Source organism: Amia ocellicauda, chromosome 7, assembly GCF_036373705.1.
Source record: "Amia ocellicauda isolate fAmiCal2 chromosome 7, fAmiCal2.hap1, whole genome shotgun sequence".
NCBI lineage: Eukaryota > Metazoa > Chordata > Actinopteri > Amiiformes > Amiidae > Amia > Amia ocellicauda.
This window is the reverse complement of record NC_089856.1, coordinates 611,101-628,697: the sequence shown is the minus strand read 5'-3', so window position 1 is coordinate 628,697 and position 17,597 is coordinate 611,101. Positions and strand designations below refer to the sequence as shown.

Here is a 17,597-nt window from a genome sequence, read left to right as displayed (position 1 = left end):
ACAGTAGTAACAGTAGCAAGAGTACAGTGGCAGTACTTTCAGTAGCAGTGTAGTAACAGTATTTACAGAACAGTAGCAGTAAAGTAACAGTAGTAACAGTAACAGAATTATTATTATTATTATTATTATTATTATTATTATTATTATTATTTTTATTATTATTATTATTTTTATTTCTTAGCAGACGCCCTTATCCAGGGCGACTTACAACATAAGTGCAAAAATACGGAGAAGTACAAGGCATCAATCATTACAAATTCAATACAATTTACAATTCCAATTTACAATTTACACAAGTACAGTAAGAGACTTCCTACATCCTGGACGGTGAAAGCTAAGTGCTGTCAAGATGTCGGGTTACAGACGAGGGCTACGGGAAAGGGAGCAAGGGGGAAAACAATCAAGAACACGAGGAGCATAATAAGCTGAAGTGCATCTAGCAGCAATAGAGGACTAATATTACAAGTGCTGTGGGAAGAGATGCGTCTTGAGTAAGCGCCGGAATGAGGTCAGGGACTCTGCTGTTTTGACTTCGGTGGGCAGGTCGTTCCACCACTTAGGGGCCAGGGATGAGAAGGAGCGGCTCTGGAGGAAGGAGAGTGGAGAGGAGGCAGAGTTAGTCTTCTGGCACTGGAGGAGCGCAGTGGTCTGGAGGGGATGTATGGAGAGACGAGTGACTTAAGGTAGCTTGGTGCCGTGTGGTGAGACAGCGGTAGGTGAGGGTCAATGTCTTGAACTGAATGCGTGCCGCTATCGGGAGCCAGTGGAGGGAGCAGAGCAGTGGAGTAGCGTGTGAATCGGGGCAGAGAGACACCAGACGAGCCGCAGAGTTCTGGATGAGCTGGAGCGGCGGGTAGTGGATGCAGGCAGGCCGGCCGGGAGGGAGTTACAGTAGTCCAGGCGGGAGAGGACCAGTGACTGGACGAGTAGCTGAGTCAAGTAGTCGGTGAGGAAGGGACGGATCTGGCATATGTTGCTCAGGAAGAATCTACAGGTGTGTGTCAGCGTGGTGATGTGCTGGGAGTAGGAGAGCGCAGGATCGAGGGTGACTCCTAGATTTTTAGCGGAAGAAGAAGGAGAGAGTGTGGTGGATTCCAAGGGGATCGAGATGGGGAGGTCAGCAGAAGGTGAGGAAGAGTGGGGGAAAAACAGGAGATCTGATTTGGAGAGGTTGAGCTTGAGGTGGTGCGAGTGCATCCAGGCGGAAATGGCAGACAAGCAGGAAGAGATGTGTGAGGGGATGAGAGGGTCAGAAGATGGGAAAGACAGGAAGATCTGGGCATCATCAGCGTAGAAGTGGTAGGAGAAACCATGGGATGCGATGAGGGGGCCCAGGGAGCGAGTGTAGAGAGAGAACAGGAGCGGGCCCAGGACAGAGCCTTGGGGAACGCCTGTGAGGAGAGGTTGAGGGGTGGATGAGGAGCCTCGCCATGTCACTTGGTAGGACTGAGGTAGGAGGAGAAACAGGTGAGAGCAGTCCGTACTAGTAGTAGTTGCAGTAGCAGTGTAGTAACAGTGGCAGTAGTAGCAGTGTAGTAACAGTAGGAACAGTAGAGTAGCAGTGTAGTAACAGTACCGTATGAGTGTAGTAACAGTAACAGTAGTAGTATTTGCAGTAGCAGTGTAGTAACAGTGGCAGTAGTAGCAGTGTAGTAACAGTAGAGTAGCAGTGTAGTAACAGCAGTAAGAGTACAGTAGCAGTGTAACAGTAGTAACAGTAACAGTAGTAGTAGTTGCAGTAGCCGTAGTAGCAGTGTAGTAACAGTACAGTAACAGTATCAGATGAAGTGGTCTTACCCCGCTGCATTATTCAACTGAGACGCCTCCCGCCACCAGGGGGCGCCAGAGCACAGCGCGGACAGCAGCGGACAGTCATGGATCCTCCTGTCACTGGACACGCCCAGCAGACAGAGACATACATTAACCACAGACTCATACAGCACTGATGTGTCAGCAGCAGCAGCAGTTACAGTTACTGCTATAGCTATAGCCCCTACTGCTACCGCTACTGCCCCTACTGCTACCGCTACTGCCCCTACTGCTACTGCTACTGCCCCTACTACTACTGCTACTGTTATTGCCCCTACTGCTACTGTTTCTGTTATTGCCCCTACTGCTACTGCAATTGTTATTGCCCTACTGCTACTGTTACTGCTACTGCCCCTATTGCTACTGCTACTGCTACTGTAACTGTTATTGCCCCTACTGCTACTGTTACTGCTACTATAACTGTTATTGCCCCTATTGCTACTGCTACTGTTACTGCTACTGCCTCTATTGCTACTGCTACTGCTGTTTCTACTGTTGGTACTTCAGCAAAAGGCTGCCACTATTGCTACAGTTCCTGTTGCCACCACTCACAACATGACTGCTGTTGCCCTACTGCCACTGGGGTGACTGCTGGATACTGTCACAGAAATAGATGGATTTCCTTCCTTCCTTCCCTCTCTCTCTCTCTCTCTCTCTCTCTCTCTCTCTCTCTCCGTCCCTCCCCCAGCCCCTGTGCATTGCCCTGGCCTTTGGTGAAGCTGCTTGTAAGCAAATCTGATATTTGCATCAAACCTTTTATATTCGTGGCTGCCACGCATCAGTGTGAGCGTGAGTTTGTGTGACTCAGTGTGTGTCCGCGTGTGAGTCTCAGTGTGTGTCTCAGTGTGTGAGTTTGTGTGACTCAGTGTGTGTCTGCGTGTGAGTCTCAGTGTGTGTCTCAGTGTGTGAGTTTGTGTGACTCAGTGAGTCTCAGTGTGTGAGTTTGTGTGACTCAGTGTGTGTCTGCGTGTGAGTCTCAGTGTGTGTCTCAGTGTGTGAGTTTGTGTGACTCAGTGAGTCTCAGTGTGTGAGTTTGTGTGACTCAGTGTGTGTCTGCGTGTGAGTCTCAGTGTGTGTCTCAGTGTGTGAGTTTGTGTGACTCAGTGAGTCTCAGTGTGTGAGTTTGTGTGACTCAGTGTGTGTCCGCGTGTGAGTCTCAGTGTGTGTCTCAGTGTGTGAGTTTGTGTGACTCAGTGAGTCTCAGTGCGTGAGTTTGTGTGACTCCGTGTGTGTCTGTGTGTATGAGTGTCTAAGACTGAATTTACAAGACACTTTTTACACCAAGAGTGGTGGGGGTCTATATTTCTGACTGCTTGATACACTCTTCCTCTCCTCTCCTCCTCGCTCTCTTTTCGAGTGTTGAGGTATTTGGGGGCCGGGGGGAAGGGGGCATTGGGGATGGAGAGGACGTAAGCCTGCTTGGAGAACATTTGGTAAGAAAGAGCAACTTCCTGTCAGGAGGACAGGATAGCAGAGCACTTCCTGTTGCTCTATACTCGGCAGCAGTGTGTGAGTGCTGAGTATGAGCTCCAACGTAACACACATCCATAACACCCCCCCGCAGAGCTCTTTCAAGGCTCGGCTACAGCAGCCGCTCAGTCCACAGTGTGCTGTCAGTGAAGTGCATTACAGCTCATGAATAATCCACACTGGCCAATCCTCAGCGGGACACAGAGACAGCGTGGAAACCCGCCGGTCACATGCGCTGTGCGAGTGCGCGGAGGGCCAGCAGCCGGACGGACACACCGCCGGACGGACACACACACTCACGAGTCGCTGGCCGCTGGGCGGGACCGCCGTCGCTCAATACTCCTCTATTATCCTGTAAACAGACAGATCGTGTTATTATTGAACCCGGGGCCGGAGCAGTGCTGGTCGGGATGCCTCTTTGGCTGTGACGGAAATAGGCTGTTTGATACCCCCGACCCCCCCAACCAGCCCCCAGTTTTTCTTTTTTGTGTCGTTTGGGGAAGAAAGGACTGGCGATGTGTATCAGTGCTGCCCGCCCGTCGTAAGAGAGAGAGAGAGAGAGAGAGAGAGAGAAAGAGAGAGAGAGAGAGAGAGAGAGAGAGAGGCGCACGGCTCGACAGTGATGCTAAGCTCGGAGCGCAGGGGGTTGTGTGTGTGTAGCTGCACTATAATGGTTGTGTGTGTGTAGCTGCACTATAACGGTTGTGTGTGTGTAGCTGCACTATAACGGTTGTGTGTGTGTAGCTGCACTATAATGGTTGTGTGTGTGTAGCTGCACTATAATGGTTGTGTGTGTGTAGCTGCACTATAATGGTTGTGTGTGTGTAGCTGCACTATAATGGTTGTGTGTGTGTAGCTGCACTACTACACCACGGACTGGCACTCGGCGCCTCTGCGAGACACAAGACTGTCCACTGCGCACTTTGACGGGCAGTTTCTTTTGAACACAACGGCGCTTTGGCGATTCCTGTTATATCACCGTTCATTTATTGGACCTTATTTTGCCGGAGGACTGCAGGGGTCTGTCTCCAGAGCAGGGGAACACGCAGCCGCAGCCCAGCCCGGGAAGCCCAGCTCAGCCCGGGGAGCCGGCGATGCTCTGTGCGCCGCGGAGCCGCTCGGGTCGGTGGCAGGCGGCGGGACAGCGACAGAGACCCGGGGAGACACGGGGGCTGTAGCCGCGGTCAGGCGCAACTTTCCGTGGCTTGGACTCAGGAGTAATACTACTGCTACTACTACTGCTATTACAACTACTACTACTACTACTACTAATAATAATAATTATAATAGGCGCACGGAGTCGCAGGGAACGGTATACGTTGATAGGGATCTGCTGTGCATTAAAGGAGAAGAACTACAGAAGCGGACGGGACAGGAAACCGGAGAAGGAGAGAGAGAGAGAGAGAGCCGGACACGGTGGACAGGATGGCCAACGACTCGATACAAGTGAGTGGACGGGAGTTTGAAGTGACTCGTGGAGAGAGTGTTTATTGGTGTGGTTATTGATTCTGTATGATCTGTGTGTGAAGCACACACTCACACTCTCACTCTCACTCTCTCACACTCACACTCTCTCTCTCACACACACTAACACACTCTCACACTCTCTCACACACACACACACACTCACTCACACACACACTCAATGACAGATGCCTTGCTTTGGAAAGTTTCCGGTGTTCCGGTGTGCCGGGAGAGGGTTGTTTAACCCGGACCGAAACAGAAGCACAATATATACCAGTAGAACTGAAATGATGTGAAGATTCTCTGTTTGCAGGGACAGTACTTTGTGTTTCTGAACATGCAATGGAAAGAGTCACCCCAGAGTAATCATTATATTTCTTAGCAGAGCTCTTTTCCAGGGCGATTTACAGTTGTTACACTGTATCACATTATTTGTCCACCCAGTGGCCCATGGATACATCAGGGTTTGTACTGGTGCATTCTGGGTACAGTGCCTCGCTCAGGGGTACAGCAGCAGAGCCTCCCCACTGGGACTGACCCCCTGCCCCCCACTCAGGAGCCCAGAGTCTTGACTGCTATACACACTGCTGCCCTGGAGTTACATTGTTTTTACATTGTAACCACTTTAAAATTTAAAATGCAATAACAAGAAGACAGACACAGTGTGGCACAGGACAGACACGCAGTGTCACTCAAGAGCAAACCATGCCATTCCAGACTGGGTGTGTAATTGTGGAGTGTGTGTGTGTGTGTAAGAGAGAGTGCTGGGCTTGATTTTTTATTTTTTGTGAAGGGGAATTTCTCCCCCAAGTTGTAGAAATGTGAGGGGATTCCAAAATGTTAGGGGGTCATGACAGAGAGAGACTGGGGAGAGAGTGGGAGAGTGAGCAAAGAGTGAGAGAGTGGGCAGAGCGAGAGAGTGGACAGAGAGTTGGCAGAGAGTGGGAGAGTGGGCAGAGAGAGTGAGAGAGTGAGCAAAGAGTGAGAGAGTGGGCAAGGAGTAAAAGAGTGGCAGAGTGAGAGAATGGGCACAGAGTGGGCAGAGAGTGGAAGAGTAGGCAAAGAGTGAGAGAGTGGGCAGAGCGTGGGCAAAGAGTGAGAGAGTGGGCAAGTAGTAAAAGAGTGGGCAGAGAGTGAGAGAGTGGGCACAGAGTGGGCAGAGAGTGGAAGAGTGGGCAAAGAGTAAGAGTGTGGGCAGAGCATGGGCAAAGAGTGAGAGAGTGAGCAAAGAGTGAAAGAGTGGGCAGAGTGTGGACAAAGAGTGAGAGAGTGGGCAGAGAGTGGGCAAAGAGTGAGACAGTGGGCAGAGAGTGGGCAAAGAGTGAGAGAGTGGCAAGGAGTAAGAGAGAGAGAGAGTGTTTTGCAGGATGGATCTCTCCGGCTGCAGTGGATGTTAGAGCTGTTCATCGGACCTGCTTTACTGCAATATCAGTCATGGCTCATGTTTAAGACAGGGGAGGCCCGGCAACTGAAGGCTTATAGAAATATGAGCAGAGGGTTTATAGTTGTATAATTCATAAGGAATAAAGTTGTTACGAGGTGAAACTGCAGAGAAACTTTTCCACAAAACTCCACGGGATGCTTTGCCATCTTGATGAACATCCACGGTGATGTGGACGCATTTGTCTTGTGTGTCTCTCTGCAGCGTCCCCTCCTGCCTCGGTCACTGACACCTTCCTCTCAGTAGGAACTCTCCACCACCATCTGCCTGGCCGTTCAGATGGGTCTGTCAAAGCACACGGGCCCCTCAGTCCACGCAGCGCCGTGGTGCCGCCCCTGCCAAGACGGAGTGGGTTTTAGCAAATGCGGTTGTGTCTTCTACTTTTATTATGTTTGCGTCCAGTGAATTAATTTTCCATCGTTAACGTAATGTTTTTGATACACAAAGAAAATCAAACCACTCTGTCACTCTCGCTCTCCATGTGTAGAAGCAGGTCTTTGGTTAATATTCATAATCACAGGCTAATAATGACAATGTTCATATGAATCATGATGTTTTGTAGTTCACAAGCATGACACAGAAAAGACAGTAGCTGTTCTTCAAGCACCTATTGTTATCGTTAGTATCAGTGTTATTATTCTTACACAAATATTTGCTCGCTGCTCTGTTTCCCACACGGGGGTTTTCTTGCTGTTCAAGTGTCTGGAGGCTCCGCTCGTTTAGCTCCTGTTCAATATGAATCCACACATGGGCAGCAGCACTATCCCACAATGCGCCTGGGCCTCCTGCCGCAGGGGAATGACCCTCGATAGGGGCAGGCTTTCGCAAACCAGTATGTCAGTGACTGTGTGTATGTGTGTCGGTGTCAGTGACAGTGTAACGGCAGTGAGTCAAACACTAATATTATTGTTATTGCTGCCTGCTGACAGGTGGTGCAGCTCCCTAATGGGGGTCGCAGTGCTGTGGGGGGACACGCTGCTGGCTCTGTGGACGCAGTTTTGAAAGAGAGAGAGAGAGAGAGAGAGAGAGAGAGAGAGAGAGAGAGACGACCAGACAGACAGACAGAGAGCACTGTGGGAGTTTTTAAAATGAAACACCTGACCGGTGGCAGCTGACACTGTGCTTCATTACAGCCAGAGAGGATTATTGCAGTGTGTCCCCGTGGAGGGAGACAGAGAGAGGGGGATGGAGGGAGGGAGAAGGGGAAGCAGGGAGGGATACAACACCAAATTGGATGCTCTAACGTCCCTCTCCCTCTGTCTCCCCATCTCTCCCTTATCTCCATGCCTCTCCCCTATCTCTCCCTCTCTCCATCCATCTGTCACTCTCTCTCTCTCTCTCCCCCACCTTATCTCCATCCCTCTCTCCCATCCCCTCCCTCTCTCTCTGTGTCCACAGTGCTCTTATGTAACCCTGTGAAATCCTGCCTGTGCTGAGTGTTTCTGCCCCGGGTGTCTCTCAGAAATGTCGATTGGGTTTTTAATTGTATTTATCCTGGCCGGGGCACGGCAGGCAGAGGGGCGGGCAGAGTGGCGCAGTGTGTGACCGACTTGCCCCCCTGCAGGGCCGTGTGTGTTCTGGTGCTCAGGTGCGACACCGCCGGCATGCTGTCCTCGGGGAGCCATGGCACGAGAGCGCAGCGCTGTAATGGGAGACTGGGGTGCTGTGACAACGTGCGTGCGGGTCGGGGGGGAGGTTACCTGATCTGCTCTGACACTGAGCTCGTGCTGCAGCTTGCCGTGCCCCTGGTGGTGTGGGTTGGTGCGAACTGCAGTGAGAGCCAGGGTTCACAACCCCCCAGGTCCAATTAACATGAGGTCAATTTGAGGACATAATGCGTCTAAATCACTCCACAGCTCCACAGTGTCAACGAGACCAGTCCTAATCATTGGGGCCTAATTAAACCAATTACTCCATCCGATGCTCAGTTGACGGGGCTGGCGGTGTGGGGTGTGACTCGCTGTCCAGACGGTGTGACTGGGGGCAGGGCGGCGGGGCACAGCTGGGGGGCACAGCTAGGGGGCGGTGACTCAGTCCCCTGGAACCGGGAGGGTTCGCTCAGGTCTGGAGCTAAAAATAATCAGACTGAGTGAGACACCGTGACGAACTGACCCAGAGACTCACTTACACACACACACACACACACACACACACACACTCAGACTCACATACAGAGAGACTCATGCAGACACACACACACACACACACAGACACACACACAATCTCACTCACACACACACACACACACTCAGACTCGCACACACAGAGAGACTCACACAGACACACACAGACACACACACACACACACACACACACACACACAGACACACACAATCTCACTCACACACACACTCAGACTCAGACACACACACACACACACACTCAGACTCACACACACAGAGACTCACGCAGACACACACTGAAACACATATAGATACACACTCTCACAGACTGACAGAGACAGTGCACAGGTCAGATAAACAATGGTCTTGTTTGCACACAGGAAGGTGAGCAGCTCAGATTACAGGCAGGACGGAGAGGGAGGCAGGGACACAGGAGGGAGAGAAAGAGGAAGGGTGAGAGAGAGACGCAGGGACGGAGGTGACACAGGTAGCTGTATCTGGTTACCTGGAGCAGTGTCGCCATGGCGATGGTGTTCCGTGGTGAGGTCACAGGGTGCTGGGCGGGGCTCTGGTGAGGTCACAGGGTGCTGGGCGGAACGCTGGCTGCACACGGGCCCTGACACTGCTGGTCGTTTAGTGATTCATTAGTGCAATCCACAGATTAATTAGCAGCTCGGGTGGGATGAAAAGGCTCAGAGCATCTTCAAAAAGTGTGTTTGTGTGTTTTAAATGCCTGGTTTAAATATGTGTACATTTGTTCACAATATAAATGTGTGGAGGAGAGTTAAGTTTAATGTGCTGTGCTTGTGATCGTATAGGGAGGATATTATAGAGGCTGTTGCTGCAGCACCCCCTAGTGGGGACTGGGAGTGTCATGAGTCTGTCTGTCTGCCTGCCTGTCCATCCGTCCATCCATCCGTCCGTCTGTCTGTCTGGAAGGATGGATGGATGGATGTACAGGCCGGCGTGTTTGTGTTTCTCTCTGTGTGTCAGTGTGTGATTGTCTGTCTGTCTCACTACCTCTCTGTTTGTCTCCCTGTTACCCCCTCACCTTTCCTCTGTTACTGTCTCCCTTTCTCTCTATCTCAGTCTCTCTCTCTCTGTCCCTCTCTTTCACCCTCCCTCTCTCTCCCTCTCTCTCCTCTCCCTCTCAGAGAGTTGACACCGGTACAATGGACCCATTCATTGCCTCCTCTGTGCTGAGGCTCTTGGTTTTTTTTCACACACTGGGCTCTGTGGCCCACAGCCCCTCTGCTGCCTCCAGCTGCCATTCAGACATGGGTTACCCTTCATTCATTAATTAATTCATTCATTCACAAAAGTAGAATCTATTTGTGTCTCTCGTGCATTTGTTTACATAAATCCCCAGCACACGGCTCACAAACATAAGGAAACAGGCTGTGTGTGTGTATTAAAGTCAGAGTGTATGTGTGAGTGTGTGTGTGTGTGTGTGTGTGTGTGTGTGTGTGAGAGTGTGTGTGTGTATTAAAGTCAGAGTGTGAGTGTGTGTGTGTGTGTGAGAGTGTGTGTGTGCGTGTGTGTATCAGTGAGTGAGTGTTTGTGTGTGTGTGAGTGAGTGTGTGTGTGTCTGTGTGTGTGTTGTGTGTGTGAGTGTGTATACAGTGTCTGGCCTCACTTATCCTGCTGTTACAGTACAAAAGCCTCCTTATTATTAGATTACTGCTGTATTATAACAGCCCTGTGGGGAGAGAGAGAGCGCGTGAGTGTGAGAGGGGGCAGGCTGGAGAGGAGTGTGTCTATGGAGAGAGAGAGGGAGCTGGAGAGGAGTCTGGAGAGAGGGAGAGGCGAGAGGGGGAGAGAGAGAGAGAGAGGACAGGGAAATAGGGAGATAGGGAGGGGTTTGTGGGGTGTGATGTATATAAACTCTGGACAGACAGACATCTGGACGGATCTATAGATGGATCTTTATAAATCAAATTGTATAAATCGTATATCACAGCTCTCCCTGCCCTTGATCTGCCCCTCTCTCCCTCTCTACTCTCTCTCTCGACTCTCTCTCTCTCTCTCTCTCTCTCTTTGTCTTTGTCTCTTTCTTTCTTCTTGCCAAATAAAGACACTATTCAATCCCCCCCATCTCTCCTCCCTGGGGGGCTGGCTGGACAGGGGGTGTCGGGTTACCCTGTCAAACTCTCCTCCCCCCCCGCCCCAGGCTGCAGAGCTCAGATCCAGCCTGGTGGTCAGAGAGAGAAACACCATCTATCTGTATTAGTGTTGAGAAGCTTCAGCAGCACAAACACACGGCCTGCTCCCCTCAACCGCACTACTGTGCTGCGCTGCCACTGTGTCGCATTGTGCTGTGCGGTTGTGTTGTGTTGTATAGTTGTTCTGTGAAACTGTGAGGCTGAAGACTCACTGAGGCGCACAGCTGCAGTGTAGTAATAGTATAAAAACTAAAACCAAACTAACACTGCTGCTGCCATTTCACTTTTCCCAAGTTCATCTACTCATCCCATCACACCACTTCCAAGTGAAAAGATATTCTAGACATTTGTAGAAAATGAAAGAAAAACTGAAATAGCTTGATTGGATAAGTGTCCACCCCCCTTGTATTGGCAGTCCTAAATTAGCTCAGGTTTACGCAATTACATTCAATATCTCACACCAAGTGGCCCCACCTGTGTGAAACTGTAGTGATTCACGTGGTTTCAGGTGAAAGTCAGCAGGTCCAGTAGGTCCCTCTGCTGGGTTGTGCGTTTCAGAGCAAAGACTCAACCATGAGCACCAAGCAGCTTCCAGTGAAAATCCAGGACAGAGCTGTAGAAAGGCACAGATCAGGAGATGAATATCAGAGGCCTTGACTATCTCCAGGAGTACGGTCAACACAATGATTAGGAAGTGGAAGGTGTGTGGCACCACCAAGACCCTGCTAGATCAGACTGGATAAGTGAGTGAGAAGGAGACGGATCAGAGAGGCGACCGGGAGGCCAATGGTGACTTTGCAAGAGCTGCAGGCTTTTATGCCCAAGACTGGTCACAGTGTTCGTGTGACAAGTGTCCCAGCACTGCACACATCTGGCCCGTATGGTAGGGCGGCAAATAGGAAGCCATTACTCAAGCAAGTCCACCTGAAACACTCAGGAGATTCTGTAGCTCTGTGGCAAACAAAGTTGTGGTCTGACGAAACTAAAATGGACCTTTTGGCTGGAATGCAAAGCGTTACCCAACACAGCGCATCACCGGACGAACGCCACCCTGCTGTGAAGCTCGGTGGGGCAGCGGCATGCTGGGGCTCTCGTCAAGAGACAAGGGCGAACGAAGGGAACAAAGAACAGAAAAGTCCTGGAGGAAAACCTGGCTGCCCTCTGTGAGAAAGAAGATACTGGGACTGAAGTTCACCTTTCAGCAGGACAACGACACGAAGCACACGGCCAGACTGCACTGGAGCGGCCGAGGAGCACGGGAGTGAATGTCCGCTAGTGGAGAGATGAACAGGTCTGTGCAGAAGAGCGGTCAATATGGCCGCATCGAGGTGGAGACCGATCCCAACAGACTCACATACTTCCAACAAGGATCGACTTGGGAGACTTATCCAGTTATGAGATTTCAGTTTCATATTTTTCACAATAAATCCCTTTTCCCCTTATCAGTGTGGAGTGAAGTGGAAAACAATCCTTGTTTAAAAGCATGAAACTCGGAGGCACAGACACAGCAAAAGGTGGAATAAAGTTCCAAGGGGTTGAGAATTCTTGGCCCTGTGTGTCGTGTTGTGGTGTTGGTTTAAACAGTGTTCAGTGGGAGTGATCTGGCACTTAACCTCCTTGTCTCTCTATCTCTCGCTCAGTCAGACACTGTAATTCCCCTTCTTTCACGCTCTGTCTCGCGCTCGCTCTCTGCCAAAGCCCAGCCCCTCTCTCCCTCTCTTTCTTTTTCCATCTCATTTTCATATTTCGCTCTCTCCCCTACGCTCTCTCTCTCTCTCTTGCTTGCTATTCAATCTTGTCTCTCTCGACCCGCCCCCCCCCCCCCCCGTATTTCGTTCTGAGAGTTCAGGAAGTCAATGCCTATGAGATGAACAAGGGAGTGAGGGAGAAGGAAGTGTGACTGAAGGGAAGGGAGGGAGAGAAGGAAGGGGGAGGAGAGATGACAAATGAATGGAGATGGATGGGAGGTACAAATCACATGGGGGTGGAAGAGAGGACATTAGCATCAGTGAAAGGGGAGCAAGGGAGTGAGAGAAAGACGACAAAAAGAAGAGAGTGGGACAGGGAGCTCTGAAAACAAACAACACAAAACAGGAAACCCTGAGAAAACTACTATCCACAGAGAGGGGGGGGCAGCAGTTGGGGAAATTGTGTGTGTGTGTGAGAGAGCGAGTGTGTGTGTGTGTGTGTGTGTGTGTGTGTGTGTGAGAGAGAGAGTGAGTGTGTATGTTTTTGTCTGTGTGTGTGTGAGAGCGAGTGTGTGTGTGTGTGCGTGTGTGTGTGTGTGAGAGAGAGCGAGTGTGTATGTTTGTGTGTGTTTGTGTCTGTGTGTGTGAGAGAGAGAGAGCAAGTGTGTGTGTGTGCACTTGTGGAGTGAGGCTCCTTTGCCAGGACACACGGGTCAGAAGTGATGCCCATGTTGTGCGTCTCACCGCCCCATCTTGGCTGAGATGTTAAATCACGTGTGTTCTCGGTGCCGAGAGCTTCCACTGACCTTTCTCTGTACCGGTGCGAATGCACAGGAAGTGGGTCTCACTGAGGGCCACAGGGTGATTCAGCTTCCTCTCCCAGTGCTAATAACGCAAACCATGATAGTAATAACATCACCAGCAGAACGACAATCATCCTACACAGCCATCTGTGCCACATGCACGTCACACGCACAAATATCAACACACTGCTCTGGTCAGAGAGAGACAACAACCCACTTCACTCACCTGTCACTTACAGAGCGTTTGTGTGTGTGTGTTTGACCTGTGTCAGTGTCAGTGTGTGTGTGTGTCACCTGTATCACCTGATGTGAGTGTGTGTGTCACCTATATCAGTGTGTGTGTGTGTGTGTGTGTGTGTGTGTGTGACCTGAGTCAGTGTCAGTGTGTGTGTCACCTATATCAGTGTGTATGTGTGTGTGTGTGTGTGTGTGACCTGTGTCAGTGTCAGTGTGTGTGTCACCTGTATCAGTGTGTGATGTGAGTGTGTGTCAGTGTGTCACCTGTATCAGTGTGTGTGTGTGTGTGAGTGTGTGTATAAGTGGGACCCGTGGGCGAGTGGCACTGTAGCTTTAAGAGCCGGGTGCTCAGTCAGTTCCCCTCACTGTGGCGAGCCGTGCGGCCTGAGAGACACACTGACAGAGCGAGAGAGCGAGAGAGCGAGAGAGCGAGAGAGTGAGGGAGTCAAAGGGGGACAGAGACCCAGACAGTGAGAGAGACTGAAACACAGAGACAGACAGAGAGAGAGACAGAGAGAGAGAGAGGGACCTGTACTTCACTGAGATACACTGAGCACTGAACTGAGGTGCACAGAAAGAGAGAGAGAGAGAGAGAGAGAGCGAGAGTGAGAGTGAGAGAGAGAGAGAGAGAGAGAGAGGGAGGAGAGTGCACAGCCCTGGACTGAGACTCAGGGACGCGGCTGGGAGGATCTGCATGCAATGGATGGGGGTCGCTGTGAGTGTAGGTAACCCACCCGCAGAGAGAGAGAGAGTGGGAGAGGGAGAGGGAGAGAGTGAGGGAGAGGGAGAGAGTGGGAGCGGGGGGGAGAGGGAGAGTGAGGGATGAATGAGCTGAGGTGAGCTGTTTTTTGTAGCTTTCTCCGTCTCCTTTTCTTTCCTCTCTCTGTCTCTGTGCCTCTCTGCTCCGCCTGGCCGCCTGGCTGCTCATGAGCGCTGACAGGAAGTGTGGTGGTTTCACTTCCTCCCTGGCTGGCTCTGCAAATGGGCAGCCGTCTCTCATGAGCAGCTAATAACGAGCAGAAGAGCTGGCGAGCCCCAGAGCCCCGTAATCAGCCACCGGGACCCTGTCACACTGCTGCTGCTGCTGAAGATAACCGTTGTAATAGCCGTGTGTTCGGTCACGGCGATAGCTTTCTGTTCATGGATGCAGTGTGTGTGTGTCCGTGGGGGGGCAGCGGCCGTGCTGTGGGGGTGTGCTCTGATCTGCAGGTATTGTTCAGAGCCTGTTTTGGGCGTCGGGGGAGGTGGGGCGCAGTTATTTTTGAAGCTGACCTTTTCCACATAAAAGAGAGAGAGCTCTGGGAGAGACTCCACAGCCCTCTGCTTCTCTCTCTCGCTCTGCTTATGTAAATATCCCTCCCTCTTTCTCGCTCCTTCCCTTTCCTCTCTTACTCTAAAGAAGTTTAGGGATCTGTTGGTGTGATTGACACACTGACTGACGGAGTGACTGGGCTGTGTGCTGGGCTGTAGCTTAGGGATCTGTTGGTCTGACTGACACACTGACTGTCTGACTGACTGGGCTGTGCTGGGCTCCTGTGTGTCGCAGCTCACGGTGTTCCTGTCAGCCCGTGTTGCTCTTGCCCCGTGGTGGCGGTGAGTTACTTCTCGTTGAGAGACGGAGAACGTCTCGTGTGTCACTGGCCAGTTCCCCTTCACAACAACAGGCCCCTGTGCTGTAGTTCCTCCCTGACACGCTGCTCCACTCCCCTCCACCCACCTGGGACCACAGCTGCTCCTGCCACCTTGGTCACTGTTCTCTAACTGCTGTCCTATGTCTGTCATCCATCAGTCTGGTGTATCGGTCAGTGTGTCAGTCAATTGGTGTGGCAGTCAGTGTGTTGGTGAGCCAGTCTGTGTCACAAGTTATTCAGACTGTCTGTCAGTCACACCAACTGTGTCGTGCGGTGTGTCAGTTAGTGTGTGTCGGTCAGTGTGTGTCAGCCAGTCAGTCAGTGTATTGGTCAGTGTGTCATTCGGTGTGTCAGTCAGTCAGTCGGTCAGTGTGTCAGTCAGTCAGTGTGCAGTGTTTCCCCACGTGATTTTGGTAAACAGTGTCGGGGGGGGGGGGGGGACCCTGCACCCTCTAGGGGGGTCTGGGTGCATGAACCCCCCCCCCCCCATGAGAAAAATGTGTACATGAGAGGAACAGGGGCTGGTTGACCTGTGAAGAATGTTGTGCTTTTGTAAACAATCCCATCATAAACCCGTGCAGTTGGATCAACTAATAAGACACTTGAGCTGCACTTGAGCCATCAAAGACATGAAGGAAAAGCTGCCACATGTGATGTACTGGTGCATTTAAAGTGTTTTCATTCCAATGCAGTCAAGGCATGAGAAGAAGAAAACAATATACTCGGGGGCACACATCAGTGGCAAAGTCTGCATCCCACATTTGGACACTATAGCTGTAATGGTCGGTGTGTCAGTCAGTGTGTCAGTCGGTATGTTTGTTGGTGTGTCAGTGTGTCAGAAACTGTCGGTTGGTGTGTTGGTTGGTGTGTCAGTCAGGGTGTCAGTGAACTAGTGTGTGGAACAATTTGTTCAGTCTGTCCGTCAGACATTGACTTTTGCAGTTTCATTCTGTATACATTTGCAGCATGGAGAGAAGTGGCCTGTGTGTGTGTGTGAGCATGTGTGTGTCATGTGTCAAGATTCAGGGCTGTTAGTTGACCCCCCCACCCTCAAACTCCCACCGCAGAGAGGACTGCCTATGAGATTCTGATCAGATCTGCCATGGGAGAGTGAGAGAGGTAGAGAGAGGGAGAGAGAGGGAGAGAGAGGGAAAGATGGAGAGGGAGAGTAGCCCATCTCATTTGTCTTTCACCTCCTCACTGCGCTGCATGGTGACAGCAGGAAGGAAGTAATGTGTGCCTCTGCTTTCAACTGCCACACCGCCTGCACTCAATCTCTCTCTCTCTCTCTCTCTCGCTCTCTCTCTCTCTCTCTCACTGTGCATTCAGACCATCCTTCCATTAAGGGTTAGAGAACAGGAAGTGTTGGGGAGAGGCCGCCTCTCTCTCTCTCTCTCTCTGTTTGCGTTGTCTCTGGGATCTCGTCTCTGTGTTTGGTTTTAGCTCACTTCAGTTCGGTGCTTTTTTCCTGTTCTGTTTCGGTGGAGCTCCAGTCCTCTCGGTGCACGGCGGGGGGGAGGTGGCTGTTAGCGGGAGGGGGTTGTGAGAGAGAGACAGGGCTTGGCGTTGGTGTGAGGTGCGGGAGCACGATGGCCAGCGAGGCGTGTGGTGAGGAGGGCCCCGGGCCCCGGGACGAGGGGACCGTGGACACACCGGGGGCCGAGAGTCTGGTAGGGGAGTGGGGCTGCGGCCCGTTGTGTTGTGCATTGGGGTATCGAGCACTGTGGTGTCGGGTGTTGCTGTTGGTTGTGTGCATTTGTGTGTTTCTTGTGTTCCTTTTTTCTCTCTCTGTCCCTTCTGTCTCACTTTGCTGTGTCTCGTTCCTCCCTCTCTCTTCTCTCGTCTCTCGTCATCCTTCGCCCGGAGCCCACGGCAGCAGGTACAAGATTAGGCCTTGTTTGTTTGTTGGGTTTGTTTTATTATTTTATCTCTCTCTCGCTTTTTTATTTTTGTCTCATTGCCTTGTTTCTCTTCCCCCCGTCTTTTGTTTTTCTCTTCTTTGTCTTTTCCTGTTCCTCTGCCATTGTATCTATCTCTTTCTGTCGGTCTGTCTGTCCTCCCATCTTTCTGTCTCTCACAGTAGTGGTTTTAATGTAAAGATATATATATATATATATATATATATTTTCTTCGCTTTATTTTTGTGCATCTAAATCCAAATGGTGTGTCACTGGGTGACTGTGTGTCTGTGTCTTTGTGTGACTGTCTCTGTCTCTGTGTGTGTCTGTCTGTCTTTGTCTCTCTATTTGTCCCTGTCTGTCTTTTGGTGTGTCTCTGTGTGTCTCTGTGTCGCTGTGTGTGTCGCTGTGTGTGTCGCTGTGTGTGTCTGTGTCTCTGTGTGTCTCTGTGTGTCTCTCTGTGTCTCTGTGTCTCTGTGTGTGTCGCTGTGTGTGTCTGTGTGTGTCTCTGTGTGTGTCACTGTGTCTCTGTCTCTCTGTGTTTCTCTCTGTGTGTCTCTATGTCTCTCTGTGTGTGTCTCTGTGTCTCTGTGTGTGTCGCTGTGTGTGTCTCTGTGTGTCTCTGTGTCTCTCTGTGTGTCTGTGTGTGTCTCTGTGTGTCTCTGTGTCTCTCTGTGTGTCTCTGTCTCTCTGTGATTCTCTCTGTGTGTCTCTGTGTGTCTCTGTGTGTCTCTGTGTGTCTCTGTGTCTCTGGTATTAATAACAGACAGAAGGGGAAGCAGGAGTCATGGGTTTGACACTGGTTTTTCAAACTGGGTGAGAGAGCAGGAACACCGGGGGGGCTGTCCCTCAGTGATGGACCGGGGGTCTG

General features: G+C 51.1%; 1 protein-coding gene across 3 annotated transcripts in view; it reads left to right on the top strand.

The window, feature by feature from the left end:
* The first annotated feature begins 3,426 nt into the window (after window positions 1-3,426).
* The window catches only part of pkn1a (protein kinase N1a), a 33,941-nt gene continuing 19,770 nt past the window's right edge, over window positions 3,427-17,597 (top strand). The window contains exon 1 of one of the 3 annotated variants that reach the window (XM_066707744.1): window positions 3,427-4,725. In XM_066707744.1, coding sequence (XP_066563841.1) covers window positions 4,705-4,725 — 21 coding nt within the window. In that variant the 5' untranslated portion in view covers window positions 3,427-4,704. Of the gene's footprint in view, window positions 4,726-13,725; window positions 13,919-16,119; window positions 16,499-17,597 lie in introns of those variants that run through there. The other 2 variants (XM_066707743.1, XM_066707742.1) reach the window with 2 other exon arrangements.